Source organism: Coccinella septempunctata, chromosome X (genome assembly GCF_907165205.1).
Source record: "Coccinella septempunctata chromosome X, icCocSept1.1, whole genome shotgun sequence".
NCBI classification, from domain to species: Eukaryota; Metazoa; Arthropoda; class Insecta; order Coleoptera; family Coccinellidae; genus Coccinella; species Coccinella septempunctata.
Window position 1 is genome coordinate 20,022,681 of NC_058198.1, and position 19,328 is coordinate 20,042,008.

The following is a 19,328-nucleotide window of genomic DNA, read 5'->3' on the forward strand; positions in this document are numbered from 1 at the left end:
GGAAGAAAGACTTAAAAAGCGGAAATGAATTAATTACTGAATCGAGAAAAGAATCAATTACAGAATCACTACCGAATCAGGACTGAAAAATGAATCTAGAATACAGAATCGCAGAATGACTACCGAATGAATAATTCCTCGTCTGGTGGTGAGGCCCTATTTATTAACTCTCCAACATGTGGATGGTCACGTGATCAAAATTGCACTCAAAATTCGGAATTCTCGAATATTCTCCCCAGAAGAAATATTCTCGGTGGCGGTTATCTCTTTATCGGTAAAAGAAACTGTCGTTATCTGCAATCCACGATGTTTTATACTGAATTCGGTGTGTTTTTGTGGACGGAAAAACAACGCCGAATGAAGAAAGACACTTTTTTTTATTTTTGATTCTTACGGCGGATTAATGATGGAAATTTCAATTATACGGAATTTGAATTTATTAATCAGGATTCTGAAAAATATTTCCAAAATGAAACGGGATAACTATATTGAAACTGAAATCTCCATCAGACGGTGTTGCATTGTTTCAACTGGAAAATTCAGGGAACGGATATTTAAAACGAGGCTTGATTTTTATTAAAAAACAATAAAGTATCGTTACAAAATATAACTATGAAATTAAATATAGATTTTTCATTTCAGTTGGATGTATATCTGAACTTGTGTACGATATTGTTTTTCTCCTCATCGGTTCATTTGCTTCCGCATGGTAGCAGTTGCTACCATGTTTTATCTACGAGGTGAACAAACGTTCAGACTTTGTTATAAATTGAACAAAATTTATGAAATGTCCAAGGAATACGAACCAGTTGTAAAGCACTTGGAGCAAATGACACATTTTATCTACTACGATTCTATTATTAGTAACACGATATACCCCATCTTCACTTACCTATCTGATCATGAATGTTTCCAAAGAACAAGAGAAGGGACTGGAGATGGTTACATATGCGGAGTATTGTACCCCGCTTGGTACCCCATAAATCTGGATTATATGCCTTGGAAGCAGATAATTCACTTAATGGAATTCATTGAAATAATATACATTATCCCAAAACTAGTAGGAGCTTGTATATTTCTCTATGGTTTCATCGTCATAACGGAAACTAGGATCCACCGATTGAAAAGTTTTCTCAAGAACATAAGTGTCAGCCAGGGCACGTCTGGCGAGGAATTGTTAAAAATCAAGTGCTGTAAGGGATTATTGCGACATTGTTGAGTAAGAAAATTTTTATATTGCATATATATGATTCATCAGAAGATAATTCGATTCTATAATAATGGTCGATGTTATTTAAAAAGACATTCTTTGGGCAAAAATTAAGGGAACTCAACTAATTCGACTTGTTCGAACTTCAATTATGTACCGAGTAAATTTCAACAGTGAAGAATGGGATTCTTTTATTTATAATACAAGCTCTCATCAACCTCTTGGGTTATTAGAGACCACAATACTGGTTAGAATTCTATCATTGTAGGTACAATATATTCATATATAATAATAATAATAATAATAATAATAATAATGCATAAAACCAGGGATACTCCAGCACTTCCCAGATTCCAGCAGATGTGTGATCAAACCCTACAGCAAAACGACGAACTTTCTGAAATATCACCCGAGGATATTAGACAAGCCCTTAAGAACAAGAATGATTTCACGGCACCCGGACCAGACGGTATTCAGAACTACTGGTGGAAGAGCTTTCCGGCTACACATAAACACCTGGCAAGATTATTCAGCGGAATGCTGATTCGCCGTGAGCCCATTCCTTCATGGTTGGTGGAGGGTAGGACAGTGCTGATACCAAAATCAGGGGACTTAGGGCAACCCAAGAACTATCGCCCAATCACTTGCCTCAATACACTGTACAAGATATTCACAAGTGTTATTCAAGATCGAATTCTGAGGGTTATTGGACCAGTGTGGGACAGTATCTACGAACAGAGGGGAGCAAAGAAAGGAGTGCAAGGATGCAAGGACAACTTGCTGATCGACAAGAGCGTATGCCTAGACGCCAGACATTACAAGCGCGACCTACATACATCATGGTTAGACTACGCGAAAGCATTTGACACCTCGCCGCACGACCTGATCATACGACTATTAAAAATGATGAAAGTCCACCCTAACATCATCCATGCGATAGAAAGCATCATTGCGTTGTGGAAAACGAAGTTTGCCATCCGAGCAGAGGGACGAACCGTGTGTACGGGATGGGTGAGGTACAGAAGAGGAGTGTTCCAGGGAGATTCGCTAAGCCCGTTATTATTCTGCATAACACTCATGCCACTATCAATTGAGCTGAGGGCAAGCAAAATAGGATACAAGGCCGGTCCACCAGGCAGAAGGAACCACCTGATCTCCCACCTTATGTACGTGGACGACTTGAAACTCTACGCTCCCTCCAGGACCGCACTACAGCAACTATTGAATATCGTTTCCGACTACACCTCTGCAATGGGAATGTCGTTTGGTTTGGACAAGTGTGCTGTCTTTCATCTCCGCAGGGGCAGGGTTGATGATCCAGGAGAAGATATCCAACTGGAAGATGGAATGACTTTTCGACGTCTGGAAGAGGGAGAAACTTACAAGTTTCTCGGGATGAAACAGAGGGGAGTACTGGAGACAACCCAGATAAAGGACGCCTTATCAGCCAGCTACAAGAAGAAGCTGAGAGACATCTGGAAATCACAGCTGTCAGGAAAGAACAAAGTATCAGCTACAAATATGCTAGCCATCCCGATACTTACCTACTCTTTCGGGGTGGTAAACTGGACGGTGAACGAACTCCTCGATCTTGATAGGTCAACAAGAAAAACGATGAACATGAATCGTAGCCTTCACCCAAATAGCTCGATTCAGAGGATATACCTTCCCCGAAGCCAGGGGGGTAGAGGATTGCAATGTTTGGAATATCAACACTATCAACAAACATTGGAAACAGCAGTAAGGGTCCTAAGAAGTGAAGATCCGCTTCTGAAGTTTGTAGCTCAGCATGAACTCGCGAACCACGGAGCCTTCCTATTCCGAGCTGGACAGAGAGCCTTGGAGAAGCTCGGTATAACCGGCGTGTCGATCGATCCTGAGCGTGCTGGAGCACCGATCACTCAAGCGGACCAAAGAAGGCTAGCAAGACTGATCCGGAAGTCGCAGTCGAATACATTACTCGAACATCATATGAGTAAGAGCCTGCACTCCATATTTTTCAGGAGTTTAAAAGACCAAGATCTGTCGGAAGAATTGTCTTTCGCCTTTCTAAAGTCGGCTAGCCTTAAGTCAGAGACGGAGGGATTTGTGATGGCTTGTCAGGATGGAGTAATAAATACCAGATGGTATAAAAAGAACATCATGAAAATGGACACCCCAACAACGTGCAGAGCGTGCCATAGTCAACAAGAAACGATTATGCACATTCTTTCCGCCTGCAGAGTCCATGCTCCATCGGGGTATATAGAGAGACACAACGCGGCACTCCGAGTTCTCTACTTCCATCTGAGGGCGGCATATGAGATAGACAAAGAACCGGTGCTACCATATGTGCCTCTGGAGATTGAAGCGGTGGTCCAGAACGAGAAAGCTCGAATATACTGGAACTATCCTGTCCCAACAACACGGCAGATCAATGCAATCAAGCCAGACATACTTCTTTTGGACAAAGAGCTGAAGGAATTGTTCGTCGTGGAATTCTCATCCCCTGCAGAAAACAACATAGTGATGAAGGAAGAGCAGAAAAGACAAAAATACAAAGATCTTGTTTTCGAGCTTGGAACCATGTACCCGGGTCATAAAGTCAAGATGGTTGTACTGATCATAGGATGTCTCGGAGGAATGAGAGCCAACTACGTGGAAGAATTGAAGATTATTCCGGCCTGCAGATCTTGGGCCGAGATACTAGCGCACAGAATGCAGAAGGCGGTGTTGCTTGGGTCACTGCATATCATCAGATCCCATGAACTCTAGATGCCACTTGCAGCTCATCTCTTTTGTTAAGGGACGCTGCAAGGGCTGGACGAAGAACTTCTCCGTGGAAAGTGTGAGGGGTTTTTAGTGAGTAGCCAAACAAGATCTCGGAGTCTCACACTACCTAGAGTGCGGACCCTCTGGGTGCCCATAAAGGGTTTTCCCCTCACACGAAGGAAAAAAAAAAAAAAAAAAAAAAAAAAAAAAAAAAAAAAAATAATGCATAATATATGAATATAAATCCGCCTCATTCGATAATAGACTACTATTTTTTTACTGGTTTGCACCGCCAAATGGAGAGCGGTATTCTTATCTCCAGAAGTTTTCGCGTTTATATCCATTCCCCAGTCTATTAAATCTGTCACCAGTTTCTTCATATTTGGGACAGGGACAGGGTAACATCGTACGAGGCGGTGTAAGACGTTCATTCCCCGTTGATCCAACAGGGTCAAATCCGCACCAACCTGAATGTATTCGTAAATTTCCATTGTTTCAAGATCCTCCTTGTCCAACAAGAAGAGAGCCAAGGGTGTGTTCCTGTTATCATCTCTTGCATTCACATAGGGCTTGAATTTCAAAACCTTGTCCAACATGGCTCCGTCCTTGGACAAAGCAGCCAGATGCAGTGGTCTCATTCCTAGTTGGCATCTGATGTTTATGTCTCCACCAAAATGAATCAGGATATCGAGAATATCTGCGCCACCTCTGGAGCTGATTGCTTCGTGCATTGGCGCCTTACGCCAATCATTCTTCTGGTTAGGATCTGCCCCCTTTTTCAATAACTTCAATAATTCGTTCTGTTTCCTATTTTGACTGCAATAAGTAAGGCAGTGTTCTTATATGAATCCAAGGGTTCTTTGAGGTTTTGCATTTTCGAAAGTAGAATATCTCGACAGAGAGGTGTCCCCCTTACCATAGGAGTTATGGATGTTGAGGCTTTAGACTACTTTTTACTTCTAAACTCCCCAACATCTTGGAAAAAGTATGTGAAGTGAAGAAAATGGGGACGCATGCGAAGAGGGCGCGGATAGCTAGTAGCTTATAATAACTTTATCATTACATTCATGAACTATCAATTTTAGTTTTTCAGCTGTTTGTAGAAATGAAATATTGAACTTACTTTTCGGAAATGTGATTTTTTTCCGTTATTGATTTCTGAAATGAACAAGTTTGATAAACTTTTCTTTGATAAATTCTTTTTTTCCATGTTTTTCAATTTTGCTTATAGTGAAACCTCATCTCTATAAAATATTCAGTTAGCAATTTTATCAATTGGATATAATGATTATTCAGAATATTCTGAGATTGGATATGGTTCCTGATTTCATCTGTATCAAATATTTCATTTGCATTTTTTAACACTGCTGCTATTATGGAAAATGTCACTTTTTTCTTTCAAGAATCAACTTACTATATTGACTGATTTTTTTCTCATTGACTAAACATAATTTTTGTACATAATCTAAAGGAGTGAGAAATTCATTTTAATAATCCTTCATTTGGCACAACGTTGGAACACTTGGAACTAAAATACATATCGAATGTTTTCCGCATATAACACAATATTTTTTCAATATTTTATGAATCACATATTCGGTATATGTGTATATGTATTTGACTACACCCTCAGCAACCAAATCGTACCGATAAAGTCGTGATCACGTTCAGGAATTTCAATTATCGTCTCAGCACAAATGGGATCACTGGTATAAAGTTTCCTTGAAGAAACACTCAATATATCTGAATAATTACTGATATGATTATTATATATTGTTGGCAGGGAAAAATTTGATTTCATTTTTTATCAAAAGTCCTTTGAAAGCACTTTCGAACTGTAAGGTTAGGTTTGTTATTGAAAGCGTCTCGACTAATAGCACTAAAAAACATTTCAATAGGGTGCTGGGTTAATTAAATGGTAAATGAACATTTCCAACCTCTCTTCTCATACGTGCGCACAAGTATAAAATGTTTCTTGAGGAAATTATTAATCCTAAAAACCCTGTGGATTTTTTAGTTTTTATGATTGGAGTTCCTGATTCGTCTTTCAATTTTTTGATATTATATATTCTTCGGAATTTGAAGCGTTTTGTTGCACGAATCTTATAGATTCTCTGCTTAAAAGTTTGTCAACTTTATTTTTGTCTAGAATAAATTTCGACAGTTTTGAATCAAACATATGGTTGAATTTAAAACAGAAGGCGGCTGTTGCAAACAGTTTCGTTGAGAACCAGTGCAGCAAGGCGAACCTTGATTCTATTAATTTCTGAAGAAAATATGTTTTTTCGTTATTCAATTGGCAGTGTGTAGTTTCTGTTCTGATTGCATTTCGTAAATTTTTTTCAAATACATACGTTTTATTTTTCTTTCATCACTATCTTGTAACACTGTTTTGTCGCCAATCGACAATATCTATATATTAAAATGTCTCATATACGCGAAGGATGATGAGACTACTTGGGAAAAACTTGGTAGTTCGCATGAACATAAAACTCGCAATACACGGGTGCTTCTGTTTCCTGAACATCGGACTCACACTTTCGAACGTTCTCCAATGTATCAGAGCATTAAATTGTTCAATCATTTGCCTCCTTATTTCAAATCTTGGAACAATCGAACTTTCAAAAAAGAAATCAAGGAGTTGTTAGTAAAAAAATGCTTTTATTCAGTTAAAGAGTTCCTTTCTGACTCTTTAACAACTTAGTATTTAGGATTGTATAGTATTTTGACTTATCCTATACACATTGTTGTGTCCCGAAGGATTAATAAAATGACTTTAGCCTTGCGGCTTTCACACTCCTCTCCAGAGGAAAATTCACTCATCCCAGATATCTCAGATATCAAAAGGATTAAGCTCTGTTGAAGCCCTTTCCAGGTTTTCGGGCTCGTGGTGGTGGTCGGGTCCGGGTCGCTCCTCGCCTCCCTGCTGTAGGTTGGATTCCTGCTCCACCCGCACTTCCTGTCGGAGCAGACGGTGTTCCTCTGCATTCCCCATGTACTTGCGTACAGTTCTCGCCGTTCCGAGCAGTACCGCCTTCTGCATGACTCTATAGATATTTTCGTCCTACTGAAGTTTCCTCAAGTTCTCTAGTAGTTTCTTCGGTATCAGGCCTGTAGATGAAATGACAATAGGGATGTTCTTGATATCTTTCAGCTTCCACTGTCTTCTGGTCTGTTCCTCGAGATCTCTGTATTTTGAAATTTTTTCAGTGTGCCTATCTAGAAGATTGGTATTATCCATCCATCCGGATGGTAATTGTAATAAGGAACCTTTTTCGAAGTTAGAAGTTGGTGTTTTAGTGCCAATTTTTGGTGAAGAATCTTGGCAACAGCATCATGTCTATTTTTGTACTCCGTGCCCGCGAACTTCTGACATCCCCCGGTGATGTGCTGGATAGTTTCATGTGTCGCACAGCCATAACGACAGCTATCGTCCGCCACTGAGGCATCCTTGGCGATGTACTTCATGTAATTTCTTGGTGGAATCACCTGATCCTGGATGGCGAGCATGAAGCCCTCTGTCTCAGGAAACAACCTTCCGGAAGTCAACCAGTAGTTCGATGCAGATATGTCGACGTAATCATGGTTGACCTCGTTCTGGTGCCTCCCATGCAAAGGTTTGCCAATCAGTTTCTGCATTTTACTTTCTGCAGAGTGTTCGACGGTTTCCAAGTGATCCTGTTGTAGCTTTAAAGGTGTAGAAGTATCAGCAACACAAACTACTCGATGGAGTTCTGACGAAGCTGCCTTGCTCAAGAAATATTTTCGAAGTGCTTCAATTTCCTGGAACATACGGTTGGACAAATCAACAATTCCTCTACTCCCAAGATGTCGTGGCAGCTCTGTCCGTTCTATTGAGCTTTTGGGGTGATGTTTATTGTGTTTAGTCAGCATCGTCCTTATTTTTCTCTGTAAAGCTGCTAAATCGGTGGTCGTCCAAGAGATAATACCAAATGAATAGCTCAGCGCCGAGCAAGCGTAGGTGTTAATCGCTTTTATCAGATTCTTGCTGTTAAGACCAGTTCTCATTATCCTCCTCAATCTTCGGGTGAACTCCTCCGTTAATTCTTTCTTCATCTGGGTCTGATTGATTTTTCTTGCCTGTTTTATGCCTAGATACTTGTATGTGTCTCCTTCCTTTAATGCTTCAATTTCTGCACCTTCCTTGAGTTTGAACGTACCATCTTCTATTTTCCCTCTCGTTATGTTAAGCATTCGACATTTTTCTAGTCCAAACTTCATTTTGATGTCTTCCGAGAATCCTTCCACCATTTTCAGCATCAGTGGCATTTGTTTTTTGGTAGATGCGAAGAGTTTCAAGTCGTCCATGTAAAGGAGATGATTCAGTTTCATCATAGTTCTACTGCCGCTCTTGATGGAAAATCCGTAGTCCGTAGAATTCAATCTATGAGACAAGGGATTCAGGGCCATGCAGAACCACAGAGGGCTCAGCGAGTCTCCTTGGAAAATTCCGCGTCTTATTGGAATAGGTCCTGTTGTAATGGAGCAATCTGCTGCTTTCATTTGAAGACTAGTACGCCAGGTTGACATGGCGTTTTTCAGGAACTTAACAATATTGGGATCCACCTTGTAAATCTTCAAGATCGTCAAGAGCCATTCGTGAGGTATAGAATCGAATGCTTTTTTGTAGTCTATGTACGCAGCGTAAAGATTCCTTCGCTTAGAGAACGCTTGATTGCAGATAACTGAATCTATTATTAGTTGTTCTTTGCACCCTCGGCTGTCTTTGGTGCATCCTTTCTGTTGCATGGCGATGATGTTATTCCTTTCGCAATGGTTGTGAATTCGGTTTGAAATGCACGATGTGATTAATTTGTACATCGTTGGAAGACATGTGATTGGTCGGTACTTGGATGGGTCTTCTGTATTCCTTTGGTCTTTAGGTAACAAGTATGTTGTGCCATGTGTAAGGAATACTGGCATTCTTTCAGGATTTTCAATGACATCATTTATTGCGGAGGTCAATTTGTCATGCATAATCCAAAGTTTCTTGATCCAGAAGTTCTGTAATCCATCAGGCCCAGGTGCTTTCCAGTTGTGCAGTCCTCTGATAGCTTATTTTACTTCTTCAATTGTGATCATGTCATCCTGCATCGGCTCATATTTTATAGCTTCAGATTTTTCATCTTCAATCCATCCGGTATCTCCATTGAACTGAGGTTTCGTTGATAATTGTTCGGTCCAGATTTGTTCAATGGCTTCCTTTGGTGGTAACTTTCCATTTTCTCCATTCGACGATGTGAGTGACCGGTAGAAAGATTCTTCCGACTTTTCGAATGAATTATTGTCTCTTTTCCGGCTATAATTGCTTTTATATCTCCTCAGGCGTTCTGCATACAGACTCAATTTTTGCTTCAGAGTGTCGAGGCAATGGTGAGCTGTAGCATTCTCCGTCTCTCGTTCTGTGTGTGTCCTGTTTCTATCCATGATCTCTTTGGCAGCTTTCACAACCTTTCTTCCTCGATTCCCGTTCAAGTACTCCGTCAGTCGTCCAATGTCTCTTCTTAGCCTTTCTGTTTTGTTTTGAAGACGTTTCTGCCATGCTGGCGCGTGTAATTTGTGTAATTTTGGACCATCATTGTTCGTGTTGCGAATTTTTGCCCCTATGGTTTTCGCTGTCGTTATCGCTGCACAGTGAAAAACTAGATGCAGATATTCCAATGAACTTCCGCTCTGTAGGTTGAAAGATGGACTTTCAGTATCAGTTTCTTCTGCCTGTTGTTGCCCAAGCATGTGAATTTCATCAGAGGTGTTGGTGTTATTCTCTGTTGCAGGCGGACGCTGAAGTTCTCGTTTAATTGCGTCGATTCGGGCCATTGGTATTAGCTCATTTCTCAGAATTACGCGGTACTGGTCTGCCACTCGTTGTTCAGTGACATTGAGATTTGGGTAGGCGTTGCAGAATTCCTCATGGAGCCTTTTCCTATAGTTGTTCGTGTTCTGCCCTAGTCCCGTGATGGAGTTATATATGCGCACTATAGTTTCATTCATGGACGTTGTCCACTTCATGCGCTTTCTAACTAACCCCGCTTGGGTGAGCACTGGCTGAATATCCTGCGCAGCACCTTCAGCGGTTCGAGTCGGCAATTGAATTGGACTCGTTGGTTGCTGTTGTTGCTTTGGAGCTGTAGCTTCTTTTGCAGCAGGAGCCCGCTTCCTCAACATCTTGCCACCGACGTCCCGCATGCTGTCATGTCCAGCGCCGGCTCCAGACATGCCCTGACGATCCCCAGGCAGCGACTTGTTTCCGAGGCTTCTCGTTATCACCATTTTCATGGGTTTGTGCTCCCCTTTCTCGGTTTGGGTGAGGGGTAGAGAAATGAGAGCAGAAAGAGCACCCCTATAAAGGATGTGAAAGAGAGAGGAAAAAGGAATGGGACTGCGGACAGCAGGCGTGGCTGGCTGCACCGTCTACGTCGTTACGATGTCTGCCCGGCAGGCCATCTACCAGATAGCTGTCAGGCAGGCCAGACATCACAACCGTGAGCGTTGTACAGTATCCCTCTGGTTGCTGAATCCGAATGCTACTCCTAACTTGATGTTGTATTCATCGACGTCTGACATTGTAAACCATGAGACGGATTGATCAACGGACCAGTCCGTGGTCTGGACGGTCTGAGCCAGTGTTCCTTGACCATGTGATAGATCAGTAGTAACATTGAATCCCTTCTTGGTATTCATGGATTGAACGATCTGCTTAAATATTCTATATTCAGCGTCACTCCATTTGATTTCTTCCTGTCCATCAGGTCCAAACAACCAAAGGTCGTTAAAGTAGTTCGTAGTTCTAACCATTCTAGGTCCAGCAGCCGCAGATGGTAACGCGGGACCTTGGAATTCCTCTATCTCAAATCCGGGTAGATCTGAGAGTAACAAACTTGCAATATGCACTTCTTCATCGTAAGGCACTCCTCGCTTAAGTATTTTAAGGAGAGGTAGCATATGATTCGGTGCATAGGTGATGGCACCGGAGACATTCTCTCTTTCTTCGATGACAACCAGGAGAGGTGTAACTATCTGCTTATTATCAAAACAGTTGCCGATCGACTCAAGATATATGGCTAAAGGGTAGGGTAGTATTGATGCCATATTATTCATATCAAGAAGTTGCTCGGTCGTGAAGATCTTCTTAGATGGTAATTCCTCATCCGGTTTATCGATGTGAGCTCTCTGAGCGTAGCAGAGCTTAGCGTCGCTGAGAATCAACATGCCTTTGATGAAAATTCGTTTGTTTGCTACGGTGTTCAACTGCCCGAATGGACGAGTACCAATAGCCTCCATTGTGTCCCAAACTCGGTTGACATAAGTGGGAAGGGTGTTGAAGGTGATAGGAACCGTCACAGGGTGGACATCCGTCGCAAGTGGTATCGAGGAGACTGCTGTAGGATCTGAGATTCCGAGACGCGCGAAGACACCTGCCATGATTATATTATCTGTCTCGTTGTTCTTAATCTTGCGGTAATTCTCTGTTCGCCGCTGACGAGCCTTATAACCACCAGGCTTCTTGCCGCCTCCAGACTTTGAAGCCACAGAGTCGGTAGGATTTGAAGTATTAGCTTCCATAATCAGTATGATTTCCAGAATCCCGATGAAATTATTATTATCATTATTATTATATTATTATTCCAAAATTGGGAAATGAAAACGATGGCAATATATAACGGTGAGTACTCTATACCGATTGTTCCATTTCATATTCGGTTGGATTTTAGGGAACTATCATTCACGATGAAATGGGCTGATGAGGCATCTTTGACGTTGACCACTCGTTGGCACTGTTTCCTTCTTGGATGCTGGTTCGGTGCATTAGTTGACTACGAAGATGGGTCAAGCAGATGAGTTTGGAATATCCCCTTCATCAAACCAAAGTTCTTTCGATTAGTACTTCAAGTGGGAAGAACCATTCACTAACTTGTGTTCTCGTTGTAGGTAGAAATATACCCAAGCTTGAAATCACTCGTTGTTGGAGGTGAATTGGACCCTCTCATAATACTGGAGGTGGATGTGGACATTCACTGTGTGCCAGAATATTGTTCGGAGTTGGAACGTTATCCTTGACTAGGAGGAATGGTGTAGGTTCTCTGCCGGACAGTCCCCACTAGGTAGGTTAACAGCTGAACTTTCATTTAAACCTTGCTGGAGGCTGAAGTAATTGATATCCTAGAACAGACTTAATTGCCACATAGGTTATGTTTTAACAGTAAAACATTGACAGTATACTGAGCTTTTTCCAGTTTTCTTGGGTAGAATAAATTGAACAGATCACGGATATGCACTTTCACCAGTATCGGTGTTACAATTTCATAGAAAAAGTTGCACAGGAGAACAGTAGTAGAGAACTAAATACAATTCAGACTATCTATCCAGTTATTAATGTAGTACGGTTAGTATTTGTTAATAGTTATTCATCTTAACTATTCTGAATACAATATTTAAAGCAACGGTTTGTCTCGGAACCTTGTGAATTTAAAGAATAAAACTAATGTAACGGATTTCAAGCTGTGCTTTGCTCTGTCTACAGGACGTATCTTTCAGAAACACAGACAGATGACAAATTAAATAATTTTGACATGTCGGTGTTGCTGTACGGATTGGCAATATCTAAATGAATTTGACCATTTGATAATGTTTTCCAACTGTAATTGCAAAGCTTGAACGGTATCATGAATCCATTCAATCCACTGAACAAAATGTAGATTACATGGCAGATACTGATTTGTTCGGTGAACTGGGTAGGATATGAAATCTTATACGGTGACGGTTGCTGTGAGGATATTGACAAAGGGTTTGTCAAATTAGCGGTGTGATGGTTAACGGAACAGTAATAAAACGGAATTTCACATGACTGGGGATCATGTTCAATTAACGGGTTTGATTTTAGTACGGTGTTAGGTCACGGAATAAAACATGTTTCTAATTTTAACGGTTTATTAGTGGGTCTTCTCCTTACAAGATCCCACTTTGGGCCCACAGCGATGGCAGGGGCGGAGTGCTAACTCTTTGCTCGTTGGCAAACGGCCTCCCATTCTCTCCAACGTAAGTGGCGGTTCGTCGGTCGCCGATTGCGGTTCGGTTGGTCGGACGATTTTCGGATGGTTTCTTCCCCGGGGTTTGGTCGGTCCGACTGGAGGTTGCAAAATAATACTGCCCTACCGGTACATTCCGTCCTATTATGCTGTCCTTGTCCACAGCACCAGCACATACCTGGACGGATTTCGAGAAATACATCTGGGCCCATGGTCCCCACGGTACGGCGGTCGTCTGGTCGGAACTTCATAGGCAGGTCTCTTGACCTCGGTTGCAGTGGAGGTGGTCCCTTTTTTGCTCTGTATATCCTTTGCGTTTCCGGTAATTAGCCGATGGCGGCGGTAGTCGGGCTGACACCTCAGGTGGCGGCGGTGCAAGGTTCGTGGTGCGCTTGCCTAAGGGTCCTAACGGATGTGGTATAGGTTTCAGTCCTTTCCACCCCAACTCCAAACTCGCCAGCTTTTTTTTTTGGTGTAGCAGGGGGGAAATCTGCAAATCAGACGAACCACCCTCTTCTGAGGGGGAACAAGTTCGGGGTTTCTCACTCTTCTGAGCTCGAGACCCACTGAAAACCCTTAACTGCTTCTTGAATTTTGGTTCCGGGCATTTGCCTATAAACCGTTCATCTCTTAGTCCGTTTTCTTCTCGCACACTATTGTGCTGGGATTTATGTGTTTATCCTCTATTGGATTAACACTTTATTGAATTTTCCAATAAGTTTGTGTTGTTATTTTAATCTCTTTTTAATTGATCTCTTGGTCTCCTTCGGTAAATTCGCATTCTCCTTTTGTCTTCCTCTGGGTCGTAGTCCACTAGTCTCCTGAGTTCTTGATTCGGATGGTTTTTCGCTGTTTCGAATAATTTCTCTGCTTTTCTGTTCATGAATTCCGTTATGGTTTTCCATTTCAGGTCCTTATAAATTTGTCTATTCCTGACAAACCAAGGTGCATCTATTGCACATCGTAGCAGCTTGTTTTCAGTGGCCTGAATTCTTTTGATGTGGCTCTTTGCCGCGAAGCCCCAGGCAACTGATCCATAAGTCAGTTGAGGCCTAGCAACGGCTTTAATTATCTTCAATTTTGTCTCTTTCGACATGTGGCTTCTTCTTCCTATCAGAGGGTAGAGTCTATTCATCGCTGCTTTCCTTTTGTCGATTACTTGTTTGATATGACTTTTCCAAGTAAGTCTTTTGTCAAGCGTTATTCCTAAATATTTGGCTTAATTTTTCCAGTCGATTTCTTCGCCGTCAACTTCTAGATTCGTGGTGGATCGCAGTCTTCTCTTTTGCAATAATATTGCTTGGCTCTTTTGTCCATTGAGCTTGATTTTCCACTTTATGCACCAGTCATTTGTTTCGTCAATCGTTTCTTGTAGAACTCGTTCTATTACTTCTGGGTTATGGTGTCGAGTTGCTATGCCTGTGTCGTCAGCCTATAACGTTAGCATGGTTCTTAGATTCTTCGGAATATCGTGAATGTATATGTTGTACAGAAGTGGCCCAAGCACTGACTCTTGGGGTACTCCAGCCTCTAAATCTCTTGTTGTGGAGCATTCTCCTTCCACTTTCACGTAAAATCTTCTATTTTTGAGATAATTCCGGATCAACTTGCATATTTTGATCGAATATCCAGCACTTCTCATCTTATATATTAATCCTTCATGCCATACTCTGTCGAAAGCTCTGGCGACGTCTAGTAAAACAAGACCTGTGGCTTGTTTATTTTGGAATCCTCTGTAATGTACTCTGTGAGCCTCAATAATTGTTGCTCTGTTGAATACTCTCTTCTGAATCCGAACTGTTCTGGTGGTATCAGTTTCAGATTTTCGGTTTCCTCAGTTAGCCTCGTGGCGATAATCCTTTCTACTACTTTTCCTAACGCCGACAGTAGACTTATCGGTCTGAATTTTGTGGGAACTTCTTCTTTTTAAATGGTTTATTGAATACTATGACTTCCGCTGTTTTCCATTTTTCTGGGTAGTGTTCTGTCCTCATGATTCCATTCCATATTTGTTAGAGCGGCTATACCTTTTCTAGGTAATTTCTTTAACATAACATTCGTTATTTTATCGCTTCCGGGAGCTTTCCTCTTCTTCAAGCTTCTAATTACTTCCCTGATTTCATTTGTCAATGTTGGCTTGTCTATTTCAGCAGCCGCTGGTAATTCATCCATTTCTTCATCATTTTCTTCAACCAGTTCTTCCAAATCTTCATTATCGTCGTCTATCCTGTAATTTATTCTCGATTCTCTTTCGATCGAGTCCGCCAATGCATCTGGGGCCTTCGCAACCTGCGTTGAATCATTTTTCCTTGTTTCGGGTTGTGAAACAATTCCTTTAAGGGAATTATTTTTGGAACCCGCTACCGGTTTTGTGATTGCGGCGTAAGTGGGAGATTTCGGCATATTATTGCGGGTCGTTTCCTCCCTCAAGAGGCGCATCTCACCGACCAACTGTGACACAGTTTCAGTCAGTTTGACTATTTGAGCTTTCAACTGCCCATTTTCTTCTCTGAGCTTTACAAGCTCCTCGTGTTCGCCTTCGGTGAATTCTTCAGCATCGGTCGCTTCCATGTAGGAACCCTCATTATCTGAGGTTTCCGACATGGTTTTATACTCAGAAATCTCAAAATATCAAACAATTTGAAAATAATAAAATATTCAGGAAGCAGTTTGGTTTTCGTCCATGATTGAAATTCAAAATTTAAAGTTATCAGGAATTTGGACAGTTTTTTATTTTCTCAAATGTTCAATGTGCCAACGTTTCGGAGGCGAATTCCTCCTTCTTCAGGGCTAAAAAACGAAAGGACATTCAACAAAACAATCACAAAGACAAAGTTACCGATAATACCTCAAGAATATTAAGTTGTAAAATATTGAATAGTTACAAAGTTTCATAATACTTGATTGGCTACTTTTGAAAATCTTTTATATAATCTTATTTGCGTCGTCAGAAAATTAAATCAGAATATAGATATAAAGTGGGAAACTTCAAATGTCAAATGACACAAACACAAAAACACACAAAATGTCAGACCTTTTTTCTTTCTTCTTCTCCTTCTCAAAACAAGTTTCTTCAACGTCACTTTCCCCTTCCCCATGTTATCCGTCACGTTATATCCAATAATACATCATAAAAATAACTTAGGTTATTAACATCTTCTCTAAAATTTACGGTGTTATTACTTCTGATGGAAACCATCTCACTGATATTCCTCTTATAACCATTGCTCTCCACATCTAGTATCTTCACCTCCTCGAAGTTGAAATTGTGACCTTCACCGAACACGTGATAGGTTAGGGCAGTCTTTTCCTTGTTGTTTATGTTCTTTGTATCATATTTGTGTTGTTTTATTCTATCTTTCAAATATTGTCGAGTCTGTCCTATATAACTTCTATCACAATCTAAACATGGTATCTTATAAACCACAGATGACATTAGTTCTTTCTTAGTGGTTTCCTTCAATTTTAAGAAGAATCTATTGGTAGTGGAGACGTTATAGAAGGCGCATGTGCAGTTCAACTCTCTGAGAATTTTTTGAATCTTGTAAGACAGGCCATCGATAAAGGGAAATCTGTGAAATGATCTTGTACTATCTTCCGAGTTGGGACTCAATGTATTCTCTTCTCTCTTATTTTGTATTTTTCTGATAGATCTATTTATGAGGTATATAGGGTAATTATTTTGTGTAAGGATTTTCTTTACACTCCCCAAATTTGTCCTCTGGTATTCTTCATCACTCAATTTCAACGCTCTATTGATCAAGTTATTTATCACGTTTATCTTTTGTGTGGTGCTATGATTGCTGAAAAAATTCATTAGTCTGTTGGAGTTACTGGGTTTGTAGTACCAACATGTCTTGAGAGTGTTGTTTTCCTTTTTGATTAACATATCTAGGAATGGAATTGAGTTATCTACTTGTACTTCCATAGTGAACTTTAGTTTGTCATTATAAGAGTTAAATAGATCCAGAAGTTGTTGTTTTTTGTTGTTAGGTATAATAAGAAAGGTATCATCTACATACAGTTTGACCATTGGAATATGAAAATCTATTAGTGATATGACCCAACTAAACAAGTCATCCATCACAAGGTTAGCGAATGAGGGACTAGAAGGAGATCCCATAGCAGAGCCCAGGATTTGTCTGTAGAATCTTCCATCAAATACAAAATAACTGCACTCAAAACACACATCCACCAACCTTAAGAAACATTATCTACTTAGGTTGGTGAAGTTCTTAATATAGTTCCATTGTTTCTTTATCATAGTTATCACAAGTTCTCTGGATATATAGGTGAACAGTGAGACCACATCTAGCGACACCAGAATGTAACCCTCCGGAACATGGACACCCTGTAGATCTCTTTTGAGGTCAAAAGAGTTTTTGACATTATATGGTGAAGTTGACAACACTTGAGATAAAATTTGGTGGAGAAACTTTCCAATGTTGTAGGTTGGAGAATTGATATTGTTGGAAATAGGTCTAAAAGAGAGGCCTTCCTTATGGGTCTTTCTGAGGAAGTATAACCTGGGAGAAATACCATTATGTCGGATCAGTTTTTTGTACTCATCAGCTGTAATCATTGATTCCTCTTTAAACTTCTTTAATATCCTGTTTATCTTATCCTGGTACAGCTTTGTGGGGTCTGCTGTTAGCAGTACATAAACTTCAGTGTCACTTAACATTCTATGGGCCTCCTCCAAATATTCACCCCTATACATGACCACCGTAGTATTACCTTTGTCTGATGAATTTATAATTAATTCCGGGTGATCTCTCACAAAGTTGTTAGTGTCCGTCAGTTGTTTGAATGTCGGAGTTTGCTGTAACCTTCCGCTAACAGGGTTATTCCTATAGTTATTGATGGTGTTTATACATCTGATCCTGTATTTATTCTTTATCTCATCAGTAAAAGGAGAGACAGATATACAACTCTCTATGTCTTTAATAACTTCCAAAGTTGGGAATTTGAATGGGGGGATTCCATGTTTGGGACCGAGAGCTAACACTGACTTAACATTATCCGGCAGAACTACACCTGTATAGTTTCTTATATAATTGTCAGAAGTCACCAAATTCACAGTGGGTTTTTGTGTCCTCAATAGGTTATCCAGTTTTTTAACATTGTTTTCCTTAGTTTCCAGTAGAACTCTATCTAAAGTTTTTCTTGCAAAGGATCTGAGGGAGCTAACTAAGCTAGGAGATATCAAGTTTGCGAGGAAAGCATCTGACTCTCTCAACCTCTGATTTGTCTTCCTCAAATTCCAAATAGTAATTTTTATTTCCACATTCAATATGGAATTTCTGAATCTACTCAAAATCTTCCCTATTTTGTTTCTGAACGGGTGCTCTTCAACTTCCAAGGAATATATTTGGTTTATGTTATGAATGATGTGGTTAGGAAAAATTCTTTCTCGTCTGCACCTCAACAAAAATATTCTTCTGTTCGTCAATCTGGCTAGTTTTCTATGGCCATTTACGAAATCTTTGCAACGTCCGTATATAATGTTTCCATGTCTTTCTTTGATGATAATGAATAAACCCCCAGGTATTTGATCAGTTTGGTTTTCGTCCATGATTGAAATTCAAAATTTAAAGTTATCAGGAATTTGGACAGTTTTTTATTTTCTCAAATGTTCAATGTGCCAACGTTTCGGAGGCGAATTCCTCCTTCTTCAGGGCTAAAAAACGAAAGGACATTCAACAAAACAATCACAAAGACAAAGTTACCGATTATACCTCAAGAATATTAAGTTGTACGAGAAAATATTGAATAGTTACAAAGTTTCATAATACTTGATTAGCTACTTTTGAAAATCTTTTATATAATCTTATTTGCGTCGTCAGAAAATTAAATCAGAATATAGATATAAAGTGGCAAACTTCAAATGTCAAATGACACAAACACAAAAACACACAAACTGTCAGACCTTTTTTCTTTCTTCTTCTCCTTCTCAAAACAAGTTTCTTTAACGTCACTTCCCCCTTCCCCATATTATCCGTCACGTTATGTCCAATAATACATCATAAAAATAACTTAGGTTATTAACATCTTCTCTAAAATTTACGGTGTTATTACTTCTGATGGAAACCATCTCACTGATATTCCTCTTATAACCATTGCTCTCCACATCTAGTATCTCCACCTCCTCGAAGTTCACCGTGTTCGGTAAAGGTCACAATTTCAACTTCGAGGAGGTGGAGATACTAGATGTGGAGAGCAATGGTTATAAGAGGAATATCAGTGAGATGGTTTCCATCAGAAGTAATAACACCGTCAATTTTAGAGAAGATGTTAATAACCTAAGTTATTTTTATGAT

At 40.3% G+C, this 19,328-nt stretch overlaps 1 protein-coding gene across 1 annotated transcript; it reads right to left on the reverse strand.

The window, feature by feature from the left end:
- Positions 1-17,218: 17,218 nt before the first annotated feature.
- Positions 17,219-18,583, reverse strand: LOC123322322. The gene has a single exon (XM_044910265.1). It carries the CDS (start codon positions 18,581-18,583, stop codon positions 17,219-17,221), a length of 1,365 nt encoding a protein of 454 aa, XP_044766200.1.
- Positions 18,584-19,328: the final 745 nt, after the last annotated feature.